This window comes from Theropithecus gelada, chromosome X (assembly GCF_003255815.1).
Source record: "Theropithecus gelada isolate Dixy chromosome X, Tgel_1.0, whole genome shotgun sequence".
Lineage (NCBI taxonomy): Eukaryota > Metazoa > Chordata > Mammalia > Primates > Cercopithecidae > Theropithecus > Theropithecus gelada.
Window position 1 is genome coordinate 41,639,121 of NC_037689.1, and position 21,449 is coordinate 41,660,569.

A 21,449-nucleotide genomic window follows, 5' to 3' on the forward strand; every position below is an offset into this window, starting at 1 on the left:
ATAAAAACTGTATTTCTAATGAAGAACATGACCATATCACAGGGGTAGAAGCGGAGGAGACTAATGCAAGTCATTTATGTACACAGTATTTGTCCATATACCTTCTGTCTTTGGGGCACGGCACTGAAGAACCGCAAACAAATCCTGAACTATTTTTAGTAGGTTTGTTTCCTGCTGTGGTATAAGTGAAGCAATTCTGAAACTACTTTAGATATATTACAGGATTGAGCAAATTATTAAATCGTTTGATGTTGGGAGCCAGGGTTCTCACTGTGGAGGAAGGGACATACAAATATCAAATAGGAGAAGGCAAGGAAGAATCCTATGGAGACGGATGGTAGGTGCCAGTGTGACCTCATCATTTCTAAAATGTGTATATATATGCATGTATGTGTGTATATTTCCTAGATATGACTGCTGAAAAGGCTTATAAGCAAAGATACTCCAGTAGCAATGGCACTAGGGCCCAAGTCTTGGACTCTAATACCATTCTCCACTTAAAGGAACCAGGACTCCTTAGAAAAATGACTGATTTCAAGCCTGGGGCAGGAATGTACAAGATAAAGACCAAAACATTTTGTTATGCCTCAGAATAAAGAAGTGCTAAAAAGAAATGATAGGTGCATACCACAATTTGCAATTGCAAAAATACGTTACCAGCTCAAATGCCCATCAGTCAATGAGCGGATGAAGAAAATGTGGTATACAGACACATACACACACACCATGGAATACTACTGAGTCATAAAAAGGAATGAAATAATGAAAAAGGAATGAAATAATGGCATTCATAGCAACCTGGATGTAATTGGAGACTTTTTTTTTTTTTTTTTTTTTTTTGAGACAGAGACTCACTCTGTCACCCAGGCTGGAATGCAGTGGTGTGATCTCGCCTCACTGCAACCTCTGCCTTCTGGGTTCAAGTGATTCTCCTGCCTCAGCTTCCCAAGTAGCTGGGATTACAGGCATGAGCCACAGCGCCCAGCTAATTTTTTTTTTTTTTTTTTTTTTTTTTTAGTAGAGACGGTGTTTCTCCATGTTGGCCAGGTTGGTCTCAAACTCCTGACCTCAGGTGATCCACCCACCTCAGCCTCCCAAAGTGCTGGGATTACAGGCATGAGCCACTGCATCTGGCTGGAGACTATTATTCTAAGTGAAGTAACTCAGGAATGGAAAACCAATATTGTATGTTATTACTCATGCGTGGGAGCTAAGCTATGAGGATGCAAAGGCATAAGAGTGATACAATGGACTTTGGGGACTTGACAGAAAGGGTGGGGGGTGGCAAGGGATACTGTAGATTGGTTACAGCGTACACTGCTCGGGGATGGGTGCACCAAAATCTCAGAAATCACCACTCAAGAACTTATTCACATAACAAAACACCACCTGTTTCCCAAAAACCTATTGAAATAAAAAAGATAAAGTCAAAAAAGGAATGATAGGTCTATATCAAGAGGACACAGCAATCAGCTTAAAGGGGCTCCCACTGGCCAAAGCTAGGATCATTTGAGCTCCCAAATAATCAAGGACAATAATGAATTATAAGCCATTGAAAAAGTAGAAATGAATCCATATCAATAATAAATAGACAAATAAACAAACAGGGAAGAAGGGAGGGTTCTCGTTTACAGAATGCCCATGCCAGCTGGTAAGTGTAGAGGGAGCACTGAAATTAGAAAATCATCATTTTGCCATCATAGCCATGAAGATCGGTTTGGACCAGAATCATCAATGTGCCTAGGCGTGGTGGCTCGCACCTGTAATCTCAGCGCTTTGGGAGGCCAAGGTAGGAGGATTGCTTGAGGCCAGGAGTTCAAGACCAACCTGGACAACATAGGGAGACCCGCATCTCTAAAAAAACAATAGCCAGGTGCAGTGGCATGCACCTGTGGTCCCAACTACTCGGGAGGCTGATGTGGGAAGATCGTTTGAGCCCAGGAGGTTGAGACAGCAGTCAGCCAAGATTGTGCCATTGCACTCCAGTCTGGGCAACGGAGGGAGACTCTGTCTCAACAAAAAAAAAAAAAAAAAAAAGAAAGAAAGAAAGAATGGAGGCCCTCTTTAAAAACCAGAATGGTCTTCATTTTGGGTTTGTCTGATGATTCTTTATGATTATATTCAAGTGCTGCATTCCCAGCCAACATACCATATTAGTGATGCTGTGTTCTCTATTGTTAGCGGTGGAGAATCCATATCCATGTCACACGGCACCAAAATATCTTCTGGCAGCGAACCTGTATGGGTCTGCAGCAACCTCAATTATTGCCTCCTCAGAAGAAAGAATTGGACTGAGGGGCATAAGGCAGAAGGAGAGATGGAGGCAAGTTTTAGAGCAGGAGTGAAAGTTTATTAAAAAGCTTTAGAGCAGGAATGAAAGGAAGGAAAGTATACTTGGAAGAGAGCCAAGCAGACGACCTGAAAGGCAAGTGCACGGTTTGACCTTTTGACTTGGGGTTTTATAGGTTGGCATACTTCTGGGGTCTTGTGTTACTCCTCCCAACTCCCGAGATCTTATCGGGAAGCTGATCATCACCAATATTTTAGAGAGACAGTTAACCACCGCCTGACTATCACCTGATGGTTGCCTGACACTCCTGGTATGTGGGTCGGGGGAGCCCTCTCCTGCTCTGCTCATACAGCTACCTACTGTAACAGTATCACACTGATGTCCATCTGCCCCTCCTCGGTGATGTTTTCATCCCCTCATCAAGTTGTCCATTCTCTCCACTGTATAATTGCTGTTTTTCTCTCCTGCCTCGCAATAAATAAGCAATCTGTGAGAAAACACTTTTACACATTGAAATGTCCGGCTCATCAAAATTGCCTCATATATTTAGTATCTATTGATGATTCTACTTTTTTTTTTTTTTTTTGCCTCAAGTGATCCTCCCGCCTCAGCTTTCCTAAGTACTGAGATTACAGGCATGAGCCGCCACGCCTGGCCAAAATATATATATATACACATACATATATATATTTAATTATCATGGATACATAATAGTTGTACATATTTGTGGGGAACAACTGATATTTTGATAAAAGCATACAATGTGTAATGATCACATCAGGGTAACCGGGATATGCATCACTTTAAGCATTTATTATTTCTTTGTGTTAGAAACATTCCAGTTCCAGCTGGGCACGGTGGCTCACGCCTATAATCCCAGCACCTTGGGAGGCTGAGGCGGGTGGATCACTTGAGGTCAGGAGTTCGAGACCAGTCTGGCTAATATGGTGAAACTCCATCTCTACTAAAAATACAAAAATTAGCTGGGCATGGTGGTACGTGCCTGTAATCCCAGCTACTTGGACGGCTGAGGCAGGAGAATTGCTGGAACCTAGAAGGCAGAGGTTGCAGTGAGCCAAGATTGCCACTGCACTCCAGCCTGGGCGACAGGGTGAGACTCCGTATCAAACAAAAAAAAGGAAAAAGAAAAAAAGAAACATTCCAGTTCCACTCTTTCCTTTTGATTGGATAAAGGAAACGTGGTGCATATACACAATGGACTATATTCAGCCATAAAAATAATGAAATCCTGTCATTTGCAACAACATAGATAGAAATGGAGGACTTTATGTGAAGTCAAATAAGCCATGCACAGAAAGACAAATATCACATGGTCTCACTTAAATGTGAGAGCTTAAACAAAACACAAAACTTGAATTCATGGAGCTAGAGTAGCATGATGGTTACGAGGCTGGGAAGGGTGGTGGGGAGGGGCAGGTAAGGAGGAGATGATTAATGGGTACAAAAATAGTTTGATACATGGAGTAAGACCTAGTGTTCCATAGCATAATAGGGTGACTATAATTAACCTCCAAGTCTGTTAGTGAAAAGGAAAATTACAAGACCTCTGTTCTAGAAATGTTAAGAATTTGAAGTGGAAAAAGGTGAATTAAAATATTGGTAGAAACGCTCATATGGAAAAATAGGTAGAATGTGGATCAGTGGCAGGGAGGGAAGAGACTGGGGAGGTGAATGAATAAGCCAAGGCTTGGGTCAGAAGGAAGCCCACCGAGGGGTGGCCAATGACACTTCTTCTCACATAGTACCTGGCCCAGAGCAGATGTACAGAGCCTGATGGTTCATCCCTGCATCTTCAGGAAACCATGAGACAAAGGTCTCCTGGGAGAGCTGTTGGGAGACAAGGTTGGGTAATAGCAAACCTGAAGGGCAGCCCACCTCCCCACCTTTCTCTTCAAGTAGTTCATAAGCCAGGTGCTAGAATTTGAAGTTTTTTTCTTTTTTCTGTAGGTACCAGGAAGCCACTATAAGATTTTGCTTAAGAAGGTGGCTCTTGGTAGCCACGGTGGCTCAGGCTGGATGTCCCGGCGCAGAGGTAGACGAGGCTACACATTCGAGGTCAACCTGGTCAACGTTGACAAAAAAAAAAAAAAAAAAAAAAAGCTGGTCCTTTAGTCATTCAGCAAGTATCTTTCTCTCTTAGTTCTGAGTCAGGCACTGATCTAGATAGAGGGGAGAGATAAACAGGTCCTTATTTGACATGCTTGATCTTAAGCAGGGGTGTGTTTGGTATTCTGGGAACCCAGAGGAGGGGCAGCTAACTCAGCGAGGCTAGGTTGGGAAGGCCACCAATCTGAGTCTTGTTTATCCAGATGTTCACCTGAGTTGTTGACACCTTTTGGCTCTTGTGAATAGTGCTGCAATTAAAGTTGCCATACAAGTGTCTGAGTCCCTGTTTTCGATTCTTTGGGGGAACGCACCCATGAGAGGAATCGCTGGGCCATATGGTAATCCTATGTTTAGCTTTTTGAACATTATTTTGGGAACATTTTTTCACCATAGTTGTTAAGAGACCATTAAGTTAGTAGCATTGTGTTCCCTGCAATCACTTGCAGAAATTGTCATCAGGGAGAACTCAACATTAAAGTCAATTTCTTGTTTACTAAATATTATAATGAGTATCATTAGAAGGGATTAGAATCTGGGATGAGAATTTACATTAGAAAAATATTTGTAAAGTTTAATCTACTTTTTAACATCTTAAATGATGAGTACATCAAAACAAACAAAACCCCTAAATTTTATTTATTTATTTATTTATTTGAGATGGAGTCTCACTCTGTCATCTAGGCTGGAGTGCAGTGGTGTGATCTGGGCTCACTGCAACCTCCACCTCCCTGGTTGAAGCAATTCTCCTGCCTCAGCCTCCTGAGTAGCTGAGATTACAGGCACGCACCACCACACCCAGCTAATTTTTGTATTTTTAGTAGAGATGGGGTTTCACCATGTTGGCCAGGCTGGTCTCGAACTCCTGAGCTCAGGTGATCTGCCCGCCTCAGCCTCCCAAAGTGCTGGGATTACAGGCGTTAGCCACTGTGCCCAGCCAAAACCCCTCAATTTTAATATAATTCAGGATTTTATAAAACATTTTTAAGGCTAGACAAGGTGGCTCACGCCTGTAATCCCAGCACTTTGGGAGGCTGAGGCGGGCGGATCACGAGGTCAAGAGATTGAGACCATTCTGGCCAACATGGTGAAACCCCGTCTCTACTAAAAATGCAAAAATTAGCCGGGTGTGGTGGTGCGCACCTGTAATCCCAGCTACTCAAGAGGCTGAGGCAGGAGAATTGCTTGAACCCGGGAGGTGGAGGGTGCAGTGAGCTGAGATTGCGCCACTACACTCCAGCCTGGTGACAGAGTGAGACTCTGTTTCAAAACAAACAAACAAACAAACATTTTTAGTTTCCTGGGAATGAGATTCTATTCCTTGTCCTTTACAATAGGTATGTTTGAATATCATATAAACTTTAAACATGATTTAAACATGTGACTACCCACAAAGACTGAATATATGTAATAAAGTATAATCTCAACTACCAAAACAATAAAGTCTAGAAAAAAGACTAATGAGAAAATACCAAAATGTTAGTCTATACTAAATAGTTATGAGCAGTGGGATTATAGACAAAATTTTTCTCTCTTTTACATACTAGTCTATCTACTTTGTCAAGGACAAAAATCCAACAAACTGAGTTTCAAAGATCTGACTGGCTTTCATTAGTGATGCATGAACCAGGCAGCATCCAATCTACAAATTAGAAAGGAGCTCCAAAGAGTTAAACAGAGTGGGTGAGTTTTACGGGCAAAAAAAGTGGAGGAAAGCAGGAACAAGGAACAAACAGAGAAGTGGCCATTTCAAGGTTACTTTCCTTACAGGGATGTGAAATCTTGCTGGCTTCATGGAATTTGGCTACTGTCTCTTCTGATTTGTTGGAAGGTCACATCTTCCAAGCAAACAACTTAGGTTTCTGTTTGGTGATATGGAACCTCAGCATGAGTTCCATTTTGGGCCTGTTGTCTTTTCTTTAACAACTTTTGATCAGGAAAAAAAAGTTGTTTTTCTTTTTAAAAAGAAAAGCAGTAAGATTATTATTTTTTTTTTGAGATAGGGTCTCACTCTGTCACCCAGGCTGTCACAGCTCACTGCAGCCTCGATCTCCCAGGCTCAAGTGATCCTCCCACCTCAGCCTCCCAAATAGGTGGGACTACAGGTGCACGCCCCCACACCCAGCTAATTTTTGTATTTTTTGTAGAGATGGAGTTTCACCATGTTGCCCAGGCTGGTCTCAAACTCCTAAGCTCAAACAATCCACCTGCCTCAGCCTCCCTAAGTGTTGGCATTACGTCATGCCCAGCCAAATTTAATTTTTTATGTATTATTGTTAAATATTATAAATCAATAATTTGTATTTAAAATTCAACACAATACATACTTAAAATAAGCCTACCTACTTTTTATGATGTGGGAGGAATGGCCAGCCGTAAAACCCCAGTGGACTATAGTGAAGTAGCCAGCCTATAGAGGTAAAAGCTTGTTTATCTGGATTTTGGTAGCGGATATATAATGGATGGATGAAATGTTCTTACCACTGTTTTAAAAAAGAAAGACTTTATTTTATAAAAATGATACAACATTCATTATATTTGATAGATACAGACGGGTACAGTCACTCATAATCCCACCATTTAAAAAAATCAACAGTGTTAACAGTGGGTGGGTATGTTTCCAGACCTCTCAATTCACTCATATGTACAGACAGGATTGATGGTGGGAATCCCTAAACTTTTTATACTAACAAGTTTTATTTATTTTCTTTTTTGAGATGGAGTCTCGCTCTGTCGCCCAGGCTGGAGTGCAATGGCGTGGTCTCGGCTCACTGCAACCTTTGCCTCCCGGGTTTAAGCGATTCTCCTGCCTTAGCCTCCCAAGTAGCTGGGATTACAGGCGCATGCTACTGTGCCCGGCTAATTTTTGTATTTTTAATAGAGACGGGGTTTCACCATATTGGCCAGGCTGGTCTCCAACTCCTGACCTCAAGTGATCCATTCGCCTCGGCCTCCCAAAGTGCTGGGATTACAGGCATGAGCCACCGTGCCCGGCCATCTAACAAGTTTTAGATTTAACTTTATTTGAATGCAATAGAAAAAAAATTAGGAATGAAATTGAAGGGGCTGCTGAACTTCAGATAAATGTTTCTTCATTGGTTCCTAAAAGGAGTAAGTAAGCCAGTGCTTCTCAAACTCAAGTATGTGCCAGAATCCCCTGGAGGACTTGTTAAATCACAGATTGCTTGGCCCCACCCCCAGGGTTTCTGATTCAGGAGGTCTGGGGTGGGGCCAAGAATCTGCATTTTTAACAAGTTCTCAGGTGATGCTGATGTTGCTGGTCTGGGACCACACTTTGAGAACCACTGTATTAAGGTCAAGAAAAAACAAAAGATTGTGGAAAAACTTAAGGTTGGTCACTAGAGTTTTTCCCCATATTATAATCTTAAGACATGACTTGACATGACACCTGGCCATGAATGATGAGACGGTTAGTTCTTAGTCTTTATCCCACTTTACCTCCTCCATGTCTGAATTTGTCAATGTACATTAATTCTTCTTTGTCAAGATTTATAACATTTACATCCTATTCTACATCTATGATTCCTCAGTTCTTAAATATTCATTCTGTATTTTAATGGACTCAGAGCTCATAATCATCATATTTGATGGAACTTTGTTGGGGAACCTGGGTATCCCCTCTCTTCTAGGTTCCCATTAAATGTCCAGAACCAGAACTCACTAGACCCAGTCAAAGGTGTCTCTGACTTCTGCAGGATTTGGCTTTCCCAGGCTGCTCTGAGACCTGGGAAATGCCTAGTCCTGGTGAATCTTACCCCGTCTGCTGAGGTCCTGAGATGGTAGCAAAGACTTTGTTGTCCCAAGAGTTTTCCTTGACTCTCCTCCACGTGGCCTGGTCGCCTCGTCAGAGCCTTTGTCCATACTGGGGCCCACTGTTACCAAGATTTTTGTCATCTCCATTGTTTTACTCAGTGCTACTTATGGGGATGGGTGAGGGATGAAGTCATACCACACCTTGTTGCATCAGCTTCTTCTCCTTCCTTCCTTGCTTGGTTGCTCTTGGTGAATTTGTGCCTGGTGGTTATTGAATTTGCTGGGTAATAAAGATGATAAGAGTTTCTCATCCAGCTTTACTTTTCTTGCTTCTGCCTGGAAGTATCCCCATCGTTTTTTTTTTTTAAAAAAACTATTCAAAAATGTAGGATTTATTAGGTAAAGTGTGGTACATAGTATACATCTACATAAACTGTTATACATAAATGTAGCGAGTTTTTTTCCAATAGAAAAAAATGAAAATGTATCATCCAAAATATTTATAATAGTGTTCTCTGTGATAAGACTATGGGCAATTCTTCAAATTGAAATTTATATTGAAATAACTCTAGATTCACATGCAGCTATAAAAGAAATTAATACAGAGAGATCCCGTGTACAATTTACCCAGTTTCCCCCAATGCATCAATTTTTAAAACCAGCAAAACCACCAGAAGAATAGTGCCTTCTGAGGTTGGTGAAACCAATAGGAAAAAACATGACGAGGGGATGCTGAACCAGAAATGCCAACTTTTCTCTCAACTTTTTGTATATATGTCCACTAAAGTACTTACTCTACATTGTGATTCATTGTTTTTGTGATTCTCTTCTTTAGTAGTGCATGAGCTTCCTCACAGCAGGGACTGTGTCTTATTATCTTTGTCTTCCCAGTACCAGCGAAGGGCCTAGCACGTAGGGGAGGAAGGGGAGGAGGCAATGGTATGGGACTTATTAAAAAAAAAAAACAAAAAAGCTTGTCTTCTCAAGTCTTATGCATTCAATAATTCAAATTCTTTCAAGTCAATAAAAAATGCTATGGATAACCTTTTGTTCAACCTCCATATGAAAATTACACATGTAGTTCCTAATAAACATATTCTATTATTCCCTATTCATTCATTATTCAACTAATATTTAATGAACTCTTACCACATGTCAAATAGGAAGCTGGGTGCTGGGGATACTATGGTGGACAAGACAGACATGGTCCCTGTCCTTATTTTATACTCTAAATTATCAAGTTGGTTTTTCCTTTTAGGCTTTAGATCTTATACACACAATGTTTTCTGCATAGGTATTTTGCAGATAACATGCTTTGCATTTTGAGACAGTGCCAAAAGAATATCCAAATAGGGAATCAGTTGTGGAATGAATAATAGTAAATCGGCCATCTTACCTTTATGTGTTATAATAAATAAAAATTGAGCTATAAAGGCCATTTACCAAGTTATATTTCTGTTTAATGTCCATTTTTCCTATTAGACTCTTTGTACCATAAAGGTAGGGTCCATGTGTCTTGTCTTCTTGTTCATTGCTGTAATTTTAGTACAGTATTTGTGCAATACATAGTTGTCAATCAAATGATTAAATATTCAAGGCTCATAACTGTCCCCTAGAATATGGGAGTAAATGAAATCAATTATTTTAAAATTTAAGACAGATTTTATAAGTACCTAACACAATATAAAGTTGCCATACTACCTGTGTGCATGCATTTCTTTCTTACCATAAATGGAATGCTAAATATGTTTGGAAAACCTGAACTACAGAGATTGTACACAGTACAAGACAGGCCATCTACCTAAATTTATTACCTGCTTAGCAATGAATCAAGTGCACCTGCCCCCCTTATCATGAACTCACTTAAGGAAAAGGCTGCCCTATCTTTTAAAGATATGGAAAAGAAAACTGAATGTACTAAGATTTTTCACATCCAGTCATGAAAAACCAAGTTCTTATCAACCTTCACATTTTAATTTTGAAAGCTCTGTCTTTGTAAGCACAGAACAGGGCTTTAAACATCAACAGGTGCTATCCAAGGCTATAAGTCTCATACAACATTAAAATAATGTTCTCACAAACTGGCAAGTAACTTCTTTAAGCAGAAAGAGCATCAACATTTTATTTTATTACAAATAAACATTTCACAAAAATGTAATTGGGAATGTATATGTACTGTTAAGCAGAACACAGAAAACATAAAGAAATAAGGTATTGGGACCTAAAAATTTCATTTAAAATCCCATCCATTTGCTCTTACACATAGTAGGTATGCACTACATATCAACTGAACTAAAAGTAAACACTCTATAAGATGTGCTTGCAAAATGTGTAATGCTGTAGTAGTAAAGTACAATTTTCAAATATGAGATTTTGTGTGTCAGATTTTTAAAAAGCCTTTAAAAATATGATATGCACAAGCTTGCCCTGAGGGAAAAATAAGATGGACTACAGATTACAAAATCTTTACATATTTTCCACAATAGCATTTTGAAATTGGAAAAGAGCAAATAGTTGTGGGAAAAAACTGAATGAACATATTACTAAAAATTCAGTGCACTCATAACTACCTGATGGAATATTTGAAGCACCTTGTCTCTTGCCTTCTTATAATATGAAATGTATGAATTATATAGGCCTTGATCTTCAGAAACTTAAGAAAACTTTGAGTTATAAGCCAAAATGTCATCAGAAAAAGAAAAATCTGGTATAAAATTTTCTACCATAAGGCCACTGTTTAAAGTTCTTTCATGTACAGACACTATACAATTCAGATGCTTGTTTTTGTTTTTATTACGTAAGCAAAACTTTCAACATATAAACGTCTGAATATAACTTGGTGAAGTTCTCTCTATGAAACCATGCTCAGAGAAAAATGCATCAACAAATAATGCCCGTCAAGTGATTCTTTTGAGACTTTTTGCAAAGGAAACTGTAGTTAATACAACTTTTAAATTGAATACCGTAATTTAAAAGCAATTGTTAGGTGTAAAAAAGTTGCAGCATTCCACTACTAAAAAATAAAGTTATTTTATCAAGAAGTTACAGTATTAGTGCCTTAGTGTCACTTCTAACTCCTGACAAAAAGAGAGAGATGCTCCCAAACATTCTCCTGTAGTGTCATTTCCATTTGTACGATTTCAGATTAGATTCCTGTGGCAACATCTGTATATTCCTATTGAGAGAAAACAAGAGAAACAAAGACTTCAAACAAAGTGTCAAACATCTGAGCTAGTTTACACTGCAATTTTCAAAGTATTTTCATTTATACAGTGTTACTTGCACCCTGAGATTCCCACAAAGGTATGTGGAACCCCAAAGGTGCAAAGTAACAATAGAACACATCAAAGCAATATCACATGATAAATCAATAGGACAAAGAAAACATATGGCGCTAGATAACACCTGTATTAGTAAATTGATGAAAACAGTATTCTGCTATTTGGGTGAGTTTCAGTGAAGGCATCCCTGGCATAAAATCAAGACTCTTAAACCTTTGGCTCTCAAGTATGGAGCCTGATACTGCACACGCACATCTCAAATTAGTATTTTATCTTTTCCATCCTACATCTCTAATTCTAAAACTACATGAGCTCTTCTAACTGACTGATAACTGCAGAGAAAGTTATTAGAGGGAGAAACACCTTCTTGCTTTTGGATGGTTAACTACAGTATAAAAAGGTGTAAGGCTTCAATAAATACAGGAAGAAGAATTTACATGAATAATAAGACTATGATTAGAGGATAATGAACGTGGATTCTATATTGTGATACTATACACAATATTCAATTACCAACCACAAACTGGACGTAAGACCATGCAAGTAATAACGGAGCAAACATGGTAGAATGGCACATTTTTCAGGGACATTAAAAAATAAAAATTTATTAATATACATATCCTTACCTTTCACTAGGATCTTACACTATTAAAACTGAAAGAAATGTAAAAGTTGATTTATTTTTTGGCATTTATATTAGTATGGAAATGTTTAATTCCAAACAAAAAACAGTGCTGATAGAAAATTCTTATTCTTCTATTTTGGTTAATGAAATGTTCAAAATACTTGCACATATGTATTTGTCAACATCATTCCTTTAAATAGACGTAGACTTCATTGCATCCTAGTTCTTTACTCATTATACAATATAAAAATCATATAAATTTATCTTCAAATAAAATATGTTACCTACTTACAACTTTTAAAGGAAATTCTAACTACAATAATTCTAAAATAAAATTTAGTTGAAATATCTTGTTAAATGTGTGATTATTTTGAGTTACATTCACCCTTGACATAGCTTCTTTCATAACCTATCTCCACTTGATCCCTCCACCCTTCCAATGATTTAGAAGCGTCCCCCACCTCTGTTTTTTTTTTTTTTTTTTTTGAGATGGAGTCTCCATCTGTTGCCCAGGCTGGAGTGCAGTGGTGCGATCTTGGCTCACTGCAACCTCCGCCTCCTGGGTTCAAGCGATTCTCCTGCGTCAGCCTCCTGAGTAGCTGGGACTACAGGCACATGCTACCACACCCAGCTAATTTTTGTACTTTTTGTAGGGACAGGGTTTTACCATGTTGCCCAGGCTGGTCTTGAATCCTGGCCTCAAGTGATCCACCCACCACAGCCTCCCAAAATGCTGGGATTACAGGTGTGAGCCACTGCACCTGGCCATAAAAGCCCATTTTTAAGCAGAATGCTGAACTAGATATATGAGCACTTCTTATCTAGGTTTTCATCTGGGTCACTGCACATGTTCCCTTGTTGGTCTTCCTGCACCTCATCTCTTCTCCCCAGAACCTCCCCACCCACTGCTAACTATGTAGCCATCCTAAAGTACCAGTTTCTCCCCAGTCTAGGAAGATGTCCTAGTGCCACTACATCAAACGGTAAATATCCTGCCCAGCTTTAGGGGCCCCCTATAATTTGCACACCTCCATTTCTCCCCAACCTCACAACCTACTGCCAAACATGGGTTTTTGGCTTTAGCCCTTTCTATGTCTTGCTCTTCTCCAGGCCTCAGCTTATAATCCATCTCCTCTGAGAAGAGTGTATCAATGAAAGTACTTAGCATATATCTCCTGACCATTCCTACCATACTGATTTTCTCTTCCCTTTAGGCATTAACCATCTGTGAAATTAAGTTCTTCAAAAATATGATTGTTTGCGACCAGCCTGGCCAACATGGTGAAACCCTGTCTCTACTAAAAATACAAAAAAATTAGCTGAGCATGGTAGTGGATGTCTATAATCCCAGCTACTCGGGAGGCTGAGGCAGGAGAATCGCTTGAACCTGGGAGGTGGAGGTTGCAGTGAGCCGAGATCGTGCCATTGCACTCCAGCCTGGGCAATAAGAGTGAAACTCCATCTCAAAAACAAAACAAAAATATGGTTGTGTTGGCCAGGCGTGGTGGCTCACACCTGTAATCTCCGCACTTTGGGAGGCTGAGGTGGGCGGATCACTTGAGGCCAGGAGTTTGAGACCAGCCTGGACAACATGATGAAACCATGTACTTCTACTAAAAATACAAAAATTAGCTGGCTGTAGTGGCGCACACCTGTAATTCCAGCTACTCAGGAGGCTGAGACAGGAGAAGAGAATCGCTTGAGCCTGGGAGGCGGAGGTTGCAGTGAGCTGAGATGGCACCACTGCACTGCAGCCTGGGTGACAGAGTGAGACTCCGACCCTCCCCACCAAAAAAAAAAGGTTGTGCAGAAAACGGTTAACAGAGCAGATCTGACTGCTATCTTTGGAAAGGCCTGCTTACAGAATGGCCCTTGGCCAGCATCTGGTAACTTAGATTTCAAAAGGGTTCCCACCATTAACTGATGGGTGCTGAAACTGTTTGTGTAAATAATATGGTTTATGCTGAGCACTTGCTTTCCTCCTGGCAGTCTGGAATTTGGGTATGTGCTTGGCAGGTGATGCCTACGTGATCAGCCCCCAGAAGAAACTCTCGGTACTGAGTCTCTAGCAAACTTCCCAGGGTGATAATGTATCACATGTGTTGTCACAACTCGTTGATGAGGAAATTAAGTATGTTCTGTGTAACTCCACTGGGAGAGAATCCTTGGAAACTTGCGCCTAGTTTCCTCTGGACTTCGTCCTATATGCCTTTTTCTTTTGCTGACTTTGCTCTGTATTCTTTCATGAGAATGACTATATGCTAAGTTGTCTGAGTCCTAGCAAAACCTGGGGGTGGTCTTAGGGACCCCTGACACAATGGCTTTTGTTCACTAACAGTTTAGAGCATGTGGATGGATGTGTATGTGTGTGTATGAATAAATTCAACTCTATTCAATAAGCATTATCTGAAGATTGACTATATGAAAGGTAATAAGGTAAGATAAAAGACTAATGAGGCCAGGTGCAGTGGCTCACACCTGTAATCCCAGCACTTTGGGAGGCCGAAGCAGGTGGATCGCTTGCACCCAGGAGTTCGAGACCAGCCTGGCCAACATGGCAAGACCCCGTATCTACAAGAAAATACAAAAATTAGCCGGGTGTGGCGGCACACATCTGTAGTCACAGCTACTTGGGAGGCTGATGTGGGAGGATCACTTAAGCCCGGGAGGTGGAGGCTGCAGTGAGCTGTGATCACACCATTGCACTCCAGCCTGGGCGACAGAGTGAGACCCTGCCTAAAAATAAATACATAAATAAAATTAAAAAAATAAAAAGGTTAACGAGACACCCTCAAGAATTTGATAATCTATTTGGGGAAATAGGAAGGCAAATGACACTAATTAGAGACTAAATGAAACACAAGTTAAAGTGGGGGCTTTGATATGCTTTACAGTGGGTCTTAAAAGGAAAGTAGGGTTTAATAAGAAAAGAATGGGACTCAGGAGGCTATTTCTAGCTAAGAGAACAGTAGGAAAAAAGGTACAAATACATGAAAATACAGTATGCTCCAAAAAGCAGAGAGTCCATGGGGAAATGCAGCTAGTAAGACAGCTTAGAGTTAGACCTGGCTAACAAGTTTGGTCTCTTTTCTTGCAGGCAATAAAATACTTGGAAGGTGTTTGTGCAGGAGGGGTATGATACGATCTGTGTTTCAGGACAATGACTGTGATTGAAGAGACTAAATAAGAATATCACAAGAAGCAAGGAAACAAGCTAGAAGACTCCAAAGCTTCCAAAAACAGATCAGGGATACATAAGAATGCAGAATATAGTAAAAGCAGCATTTTCAATTAGCAGGGAAAGGACAAATTTTCAATAAACAGTTTTAAAAAACTATTTATTGGGGAAAAAAGTTAGATCCTGATTTTACAGTATATCATAAAAATAAAATAAATTCCAGAGGCCAAGACAGGCAGATCACTTGACGTCAGGAGTTCAAGACCAGCCTGGTCAACATGGTGAAACCCTGTCTCCACCAAAAATACAAAAATTAGCCAGGAGGGTGGCACATACCTGTAGTCCCAGCTACTCGGGAGGCTGAAATAGGAGGATCGCATGAACCCGGGAGGCAGAGGCTGCAGTGAGCTGAGGTCATGCCACTGCACTCCAGCCTGGACGCCAGAGTGAGACGCCGTCTCAAAAAAATAAAAAATAGGCCAGGCATGGTAGCTCACGTCTAATAAATCCCAGCACTTTGGGAGGTCAAGACAGGCAGATCACCTGAGGTCAGGAGTTCGAGATCAGCCTGGCCAATATGGTGAAACCCCATCTCTACTAAAAATAAAAAAATTAGCTGGGCATGGTAGTGGGTGTCTGTAATCCCAGCTACTCGGGAGGCTGAGGCAGGAGGATCACTTGAACCCGGGAGGTGGAGGTTGCAGTGAGCCGAGATCACGCCATTGCACTCCAGCCTGGGCAACAGAGCGAAACTCCATCTTGAAATAAATAAATAAATAATAAAAATAATAAAATGAATAATAAATTCTAAATGGATTAAATATTAATTTGTTTAAAAGTTAACTATAGGCCGGGCATGGTGGCTCAGGCCTGTAATCCTAGCACTTTGGGAGGCCGAGGCAGGCGGATCACCTGAGGTCAGGAGTTTGAGACCAGCCTGGCCAACACGGTGAAACCCCGTCTCTGCTAAAAATACAAAAATTAGCCGGGCATGGTGGCGCACACCTGTAATCCAGCTACTCTGGAGGCTGAGGCAGGAGAATCGCTTGAACCCGGGAGGTAGAGGCTGCAGTAAGCCAAGATCACACCATTGCACTCCAGCCTGGGGACAAAAGCGAGACTCAGTCTCCAAAAAAAAAAAAAAGTTAACCATAAACCACTTAAAGGAAAGAATTTTTATAAATTTTATAAATCAGTAAAGAATTTTTATAAGCATAAGCATGAGATGAAATCTAGAAGCCATATGGGACAAACTGGACAGATTCATGAACATCTAAAAGTTCTGTAATATAAAATCCAGTATAAACAGCTGACAAATACCAGCAAAATGTATGACAGGTTAATACCCTCAGTAGATCAAGAGCTCTTACAAATCAATAAGAAAAAGTACCACCCCCAAAGTACTGACAAAGTATAGAAATCAGGAAACGGAGGAAAGAAATACAAGTGGCCAATGGACACATAAAAAAGATGCTTGCACCAGTAATAATCAAAGAAAGGCAAATGAGAACTACTTTCTGTTATTAGGCTGACAACTGAAAACAAAGACTGATCATGTATAGTGCCAACTAGGGTGTAGGTAAACAGGCCTTTCACGTACTGCTGGTGAAACCATAAATCAGTAAAAGGGGCAATATGGAAAGGTACCAAAATGTCCATGTGACCAGGTGGTATTACTGAAAATAACAGAAACCTGGAAGCTATCCCAAAGTCATCACTACAGGCTTGGTTAAGTAAGTCGGCAAAGGTTCAACTGGGGTATGTGTACCCTTAGGAGTATATGAAGACTTTTCAAGGAGTATGTGAGTACAGATAGTTTTAGAGAATTAATTTCTAGATCATTAAATTCCCAATGTTCACATTCTAAAATTATCCTGCCTGCGCAATTGGTTAAGGCTAGTTCCTCACCTCCCACCTTACATGAGAAAGATACACCTTCTTCTCACTTTGAATCTTAGTATTGTGTATCACCTGCAGACCTCCAGGAAAGGGGTAATTTGAAACACTGGTTTGGTGTCAAGAAAGGGAACCAACATTAACAACTAGCAATAAATAGCATACTTCTGCAAGTCAGATGGTTCCCAATTCTTTGCTCTTTGTTTAATAAAATTGAAGGATGACAAAATCAAGCTATCAGTGATAGAACATTCAAAATACTTTTTGATGATAGATCAGTACGTGATTTGTTTGGCCTAAAATTCAGAGTGAGTCCAAAGAACTGAGTGGCATTCCTACAAATAGAAGTTCCTTAATTCCCATCTATATAATCATATAAATAGGGCTTCTCAGCACTTATATCTATTAAAAAAATAGAATACTTGAATACTCTATTATTCTACTAGCAACAGTATCTATGAATACATAAACTAATTGAAAAAATGCATTTGCAATAAAATTTCTTTTGTTTCATCAATACTGAACAAAACTTATAATATATTTATGGCATTTTGATCAACTGTAATATTAATTCAATCCAGAGGAAATATTTAACACTTAATAGTCACAGAAATCTAATAACATTACGCACCAAATAGATTTGGTGATCAACAAAATACTTTTAAAGATAAAATTCTATGGAGGGGCCAGGCGCAGCAGCTCATGCCTGTAATCCCAGCACTTTGGGAGGCCGAGGCAGGCAGATCACTAGAGGTCAGGGGTTCGAGACCAGCCTGGCCAACATGGTGAAACCCCATCTCTACCAAAAGATATAAAAACTTAGCCAGGCATTGTGGCACATGCCTGTAGTCCTAGCTACTTGGGAGGCTGAAGCAGGAGAATCACTTGAAACCAGGAGGTGGAGGTTGCAGTGAGCCGAGATTGTGCCACTGCATTCCAGCCTGGGTGACAGGGTGAGACCCTATCTCAAAAAAAAAAAAAAAAAAAAAAAATTATATGGAGGAAGTGGAATGAAGTCCAAATTCAAGGCAAAAAAGGAACAATGTAAGATTTCTCACTGTTAAAAGAATTTGTGTATTTAAAAAAAATTGATAGTATTAGTTATCGAATTCCTGTGGTATGTAGGTTCCTCCAAAGAAATTTAAAAATATTATGTAACAGTTTTAAGACTGTCAGTGTTTATAACATGCCATAAATTGTATCCTATACAATAATTTATGATCAAAATATTAGATAACCTACAAATGTGCAAGAAGGTAGATAACTTTTCAAAACTTTAGAGTATGGAGCAAAAAGGTTGAAGAGCACTGAAATAAATAATTAATACATCCATAGAGTGGAATAATATGCAGCCATTAAAATGGATGAATCAAATGGAGTAATGAATGAGTGATAGAAATGAGAAGACTTGAAACCATTAAAGTTGGAAGGAGAACTGGGAGAATTAGTAGGACATATTCCTAGCTCGGCTTGGCTAGCTTCGAGCGCTAGGGGACCTGAGGGAAAATGAGTGGTTGGGGGAGGACAGCAAGTCTGATACAATTTTTAACAGCTTTACTGAGATGTAATCCATAGACTATACAGTTCACCCATTTCAAGTGTATAATTCAGTAGCCTTTTAGTATATTCACAGAGTTGTGCAACCATCAATCACCACAATCAGCTTTAGAATATTTTTCTTACCCTAAAAAGAAATCCCATACCCATTAGCAATAACCCATACCTGCTCTCAATTTTCCCCTCACCCCCGAGTCGCTGGCAACCACTAATTTACTTTCTGTCCCTATAGATTTGCCCATTTTGGACATTTCATATAAATTGAATCATACAATATATGGTCTTTTGTGTCTGGCTTCTGTCACTTAGCATCATATTTTTAAGAGTCTTTCATGCTGCAGCATGTTTCAGTGCAAGTTTGATTTTTTTTTTTTTTTTTTTTTTTGAGACAGAGTCTCGCTCTGTCACCCAGGCTGGAGTCCTGTGATGTGATCTTGTCTCACTGCTACCTTCACCTCCTGGGTTCAAGTAAATCTCGTGCCTCGGCCTCCTGAGCAGCTGGGATTACAAGTGTGCACCACCACGCCCGGCTAAGTTTTTGTATTTTTTTAGTAGAGATGGGGTTTCACCATGTTGGCCAGGCTGGTCTCGAACTCCTGAGCTCAGGTGATCCGCCCACCTCAGCCTCCCAAAGTGCTGGGATTACAGGTGTGAGCCACCACGCCCAGCTGCAAGTTTGGTTTTAAACATGCTAAATTTGAGGTGCTTTTAGGACATCCATGTGAGGGTGTCTGGGAGGCAGCTGACAATCTGGAGGTCTGTATAGTAGTCAGGGTTGAAGACATCAACAGATGTCTGATGGCTGAAATCTTGGGAGGAGGTAAGGGCAATCAAGACAAGAAGGAGGATTAAGAAAAGAGAATAATATCACATCACACTAGGAAATGCTTATATTTTAAAGGAATGCACGGAGGAAGACAAAACCAAATAAGACAGAGAAGGCAGAGAGGTAGGTAGTGAAACTGAAGACTCCAGATCCTAAGCGCTTGAAAGCGATGATGCCCTTATACAACACTTCCTTTGCACCCTGGCACACTTCAGCTCAAGGACCTGGTAAGTGTATACTAGATTTCTGTTGATTCAGCTGATCTTGGTTCCTGTTCTATCTTCATACTCCGTGACTTTCAAGGTTTCTTTCAACCCCCAAAACCACGAATTCCAGTCTCTAACTTCCTTCCTGCACTGTCATTATGCCTTCTTCTCTCTTCCTTTCCTATCCATGGGCAGAGCTCTGGTAAGCACCGCAGCACCTGAGGGCTGCTGGAGAATGCTCCTTGGATCTCCACTGCCTTGGAACTCCTTGCCTTCCTGACCAAATGCACTATTACTTACAGTTTTTCAGAGGCAATGTTCCCAGAGGTGACTTCATTAATTCTTACCAGCTTCTTTGTTCCAATCTAGTATATAATCAGACTCTCAAGAGTTTCTGAAAACTTCCTACGATGAGCAGAGGATGCTTCCTGGGTGTACTTCTGAATGCTAGTGGATTAAAGACAAGCCTTATTCCAGGTAGTAATAGACATTCCTCCCACCCCTTCATCTTCCAGCCCAAGCACAGAATCCAAGAGAAAGTAAACACAGTAAAAGGGACTTAGGGTGCCACAATGGAATATGACAAGTACATGATGAATGAGGAAGAATTTCCGTTCTGTACTTATCTACTACTGCTTGGGAATCTGACTACTTTGTAGGCAGCTGGAGAGCAATGCAGTTTAGGGAAGCCACCATCATTCTGGTAAGTGGAAGCAGAAGATGTATTAGGAGCACATCTATGATCCCCACCACCACCACCACTCCCCAAAGCTGCTTTTTGTTGGAGATAGGAAGTGCATGGCATAGGATGGCACAATCACCAGACTGTACTACAGATGAGGAAATGCAAGACCTCCCAGCCATGAGTGATCACCCAAGCATTTCAATATGGCAGGGGAGTGAGGAGTCCAGGCAAGATCTGTCTAAATCTTCCTGGTGGACTTTAAGGTATATGGGAATAAGTAGGTTCACATCCAATTTCAGACTCAAGAAGGTTCCAGGGCACTTAGATTAATTAATGATGCATCCTTAATGAGTCTAGGTGGTGGTCTAATAACTGCCAAAAGAATGAACTTTCTAGCGGGGCAAAAAGCCAAGGCAGTGCAGAGATGCTGCTCAGACTAAGATTTCCCTCTAAGGAAGAACCTTCAAAGTTCCCTCTGATGCTAAAGCTTGGGATGAAGAGTCATATAAATGGTACCTCACACCCAGGAACCCTACTTGAGCAAAAATGTCCCTAATTTAAGGGAAAGGGAAAGCAACACTGGAAGAAACCAGAGTCTCCAGGCCTTCATTCTTTTTTTGAGGGCACAAAGGCCTCAGATAAAATGGACTAATAGGTCTAAGCCATCAGTTTATACACATGGAATGGGATTTCAGAGTACACAATATTACTCGGACAGCTGAAAGGCCAAGTTAGTCTCACGTATCTTACTTCAGACCCTGGCACAAACAGAACAGCTTCAATGCCTCATTCCTTTCTCTAAAGGTTAGGAGATGGAGCCCAGCTGTTGAGTAGGGTGTTAATAGTAAGGTAACTGAGTTGATGCTGTACTCGTAGAGCTGGGCTTTATTCAAACACAAATCTATAAAAATTCTGGCTCTGGCTTGTTTGCAGGCACTGACAGTAACCAGATTGGAAAACTCCATGTCAAAGTGGCTGCAATAGAAAGATATATGAAGCAGCATCCA

At 40.5% G+C, this 21,449-nt stretch overlaps 1 protein-coding gene and 1 long non-coding RNA gene across 2 annotated transcripts in view; both read right to left on the minus strand.

The window, feature by feature from the left end:
- Positions 1-2,859: 2,859 nt before the first annotated feature.
- LOC112615033 lies at positions 2,860-5,964 on the minus strand. The gene is made up of 2 exons (XR_003117260.1): positions 5,803-5,964; positions 2,860-5,417 (listed from the first exon to the last, which is right to left on the minus strand). It is a non-coding gene; the product is annotated as an uncharacterized LOC112615033 (long non-coding RNA).
- A 2,600-nt stretch (positions 5,965-8,564) lies between these two features.
- BCLAF3 (BCLAF1 and THRAP3 family member 3) overlaps positions 8,565-21,449 on the minus strand; it is a 51,957-nt gene continuing 39,072 nt past the window's right edge. Inside the window, exon 11 of the mRNA XM_025372563.1 lies at positions 8,565-11,363. Within this exon, the coding sequence (XP_025228348.1) occupies positions 11,334-11,363 (30 nt within the window). The 3' untranslated portion in view covers positions 8,565-11,333. The remainder of the gene's footprint in view (positions 11,364-21,449) is intronic.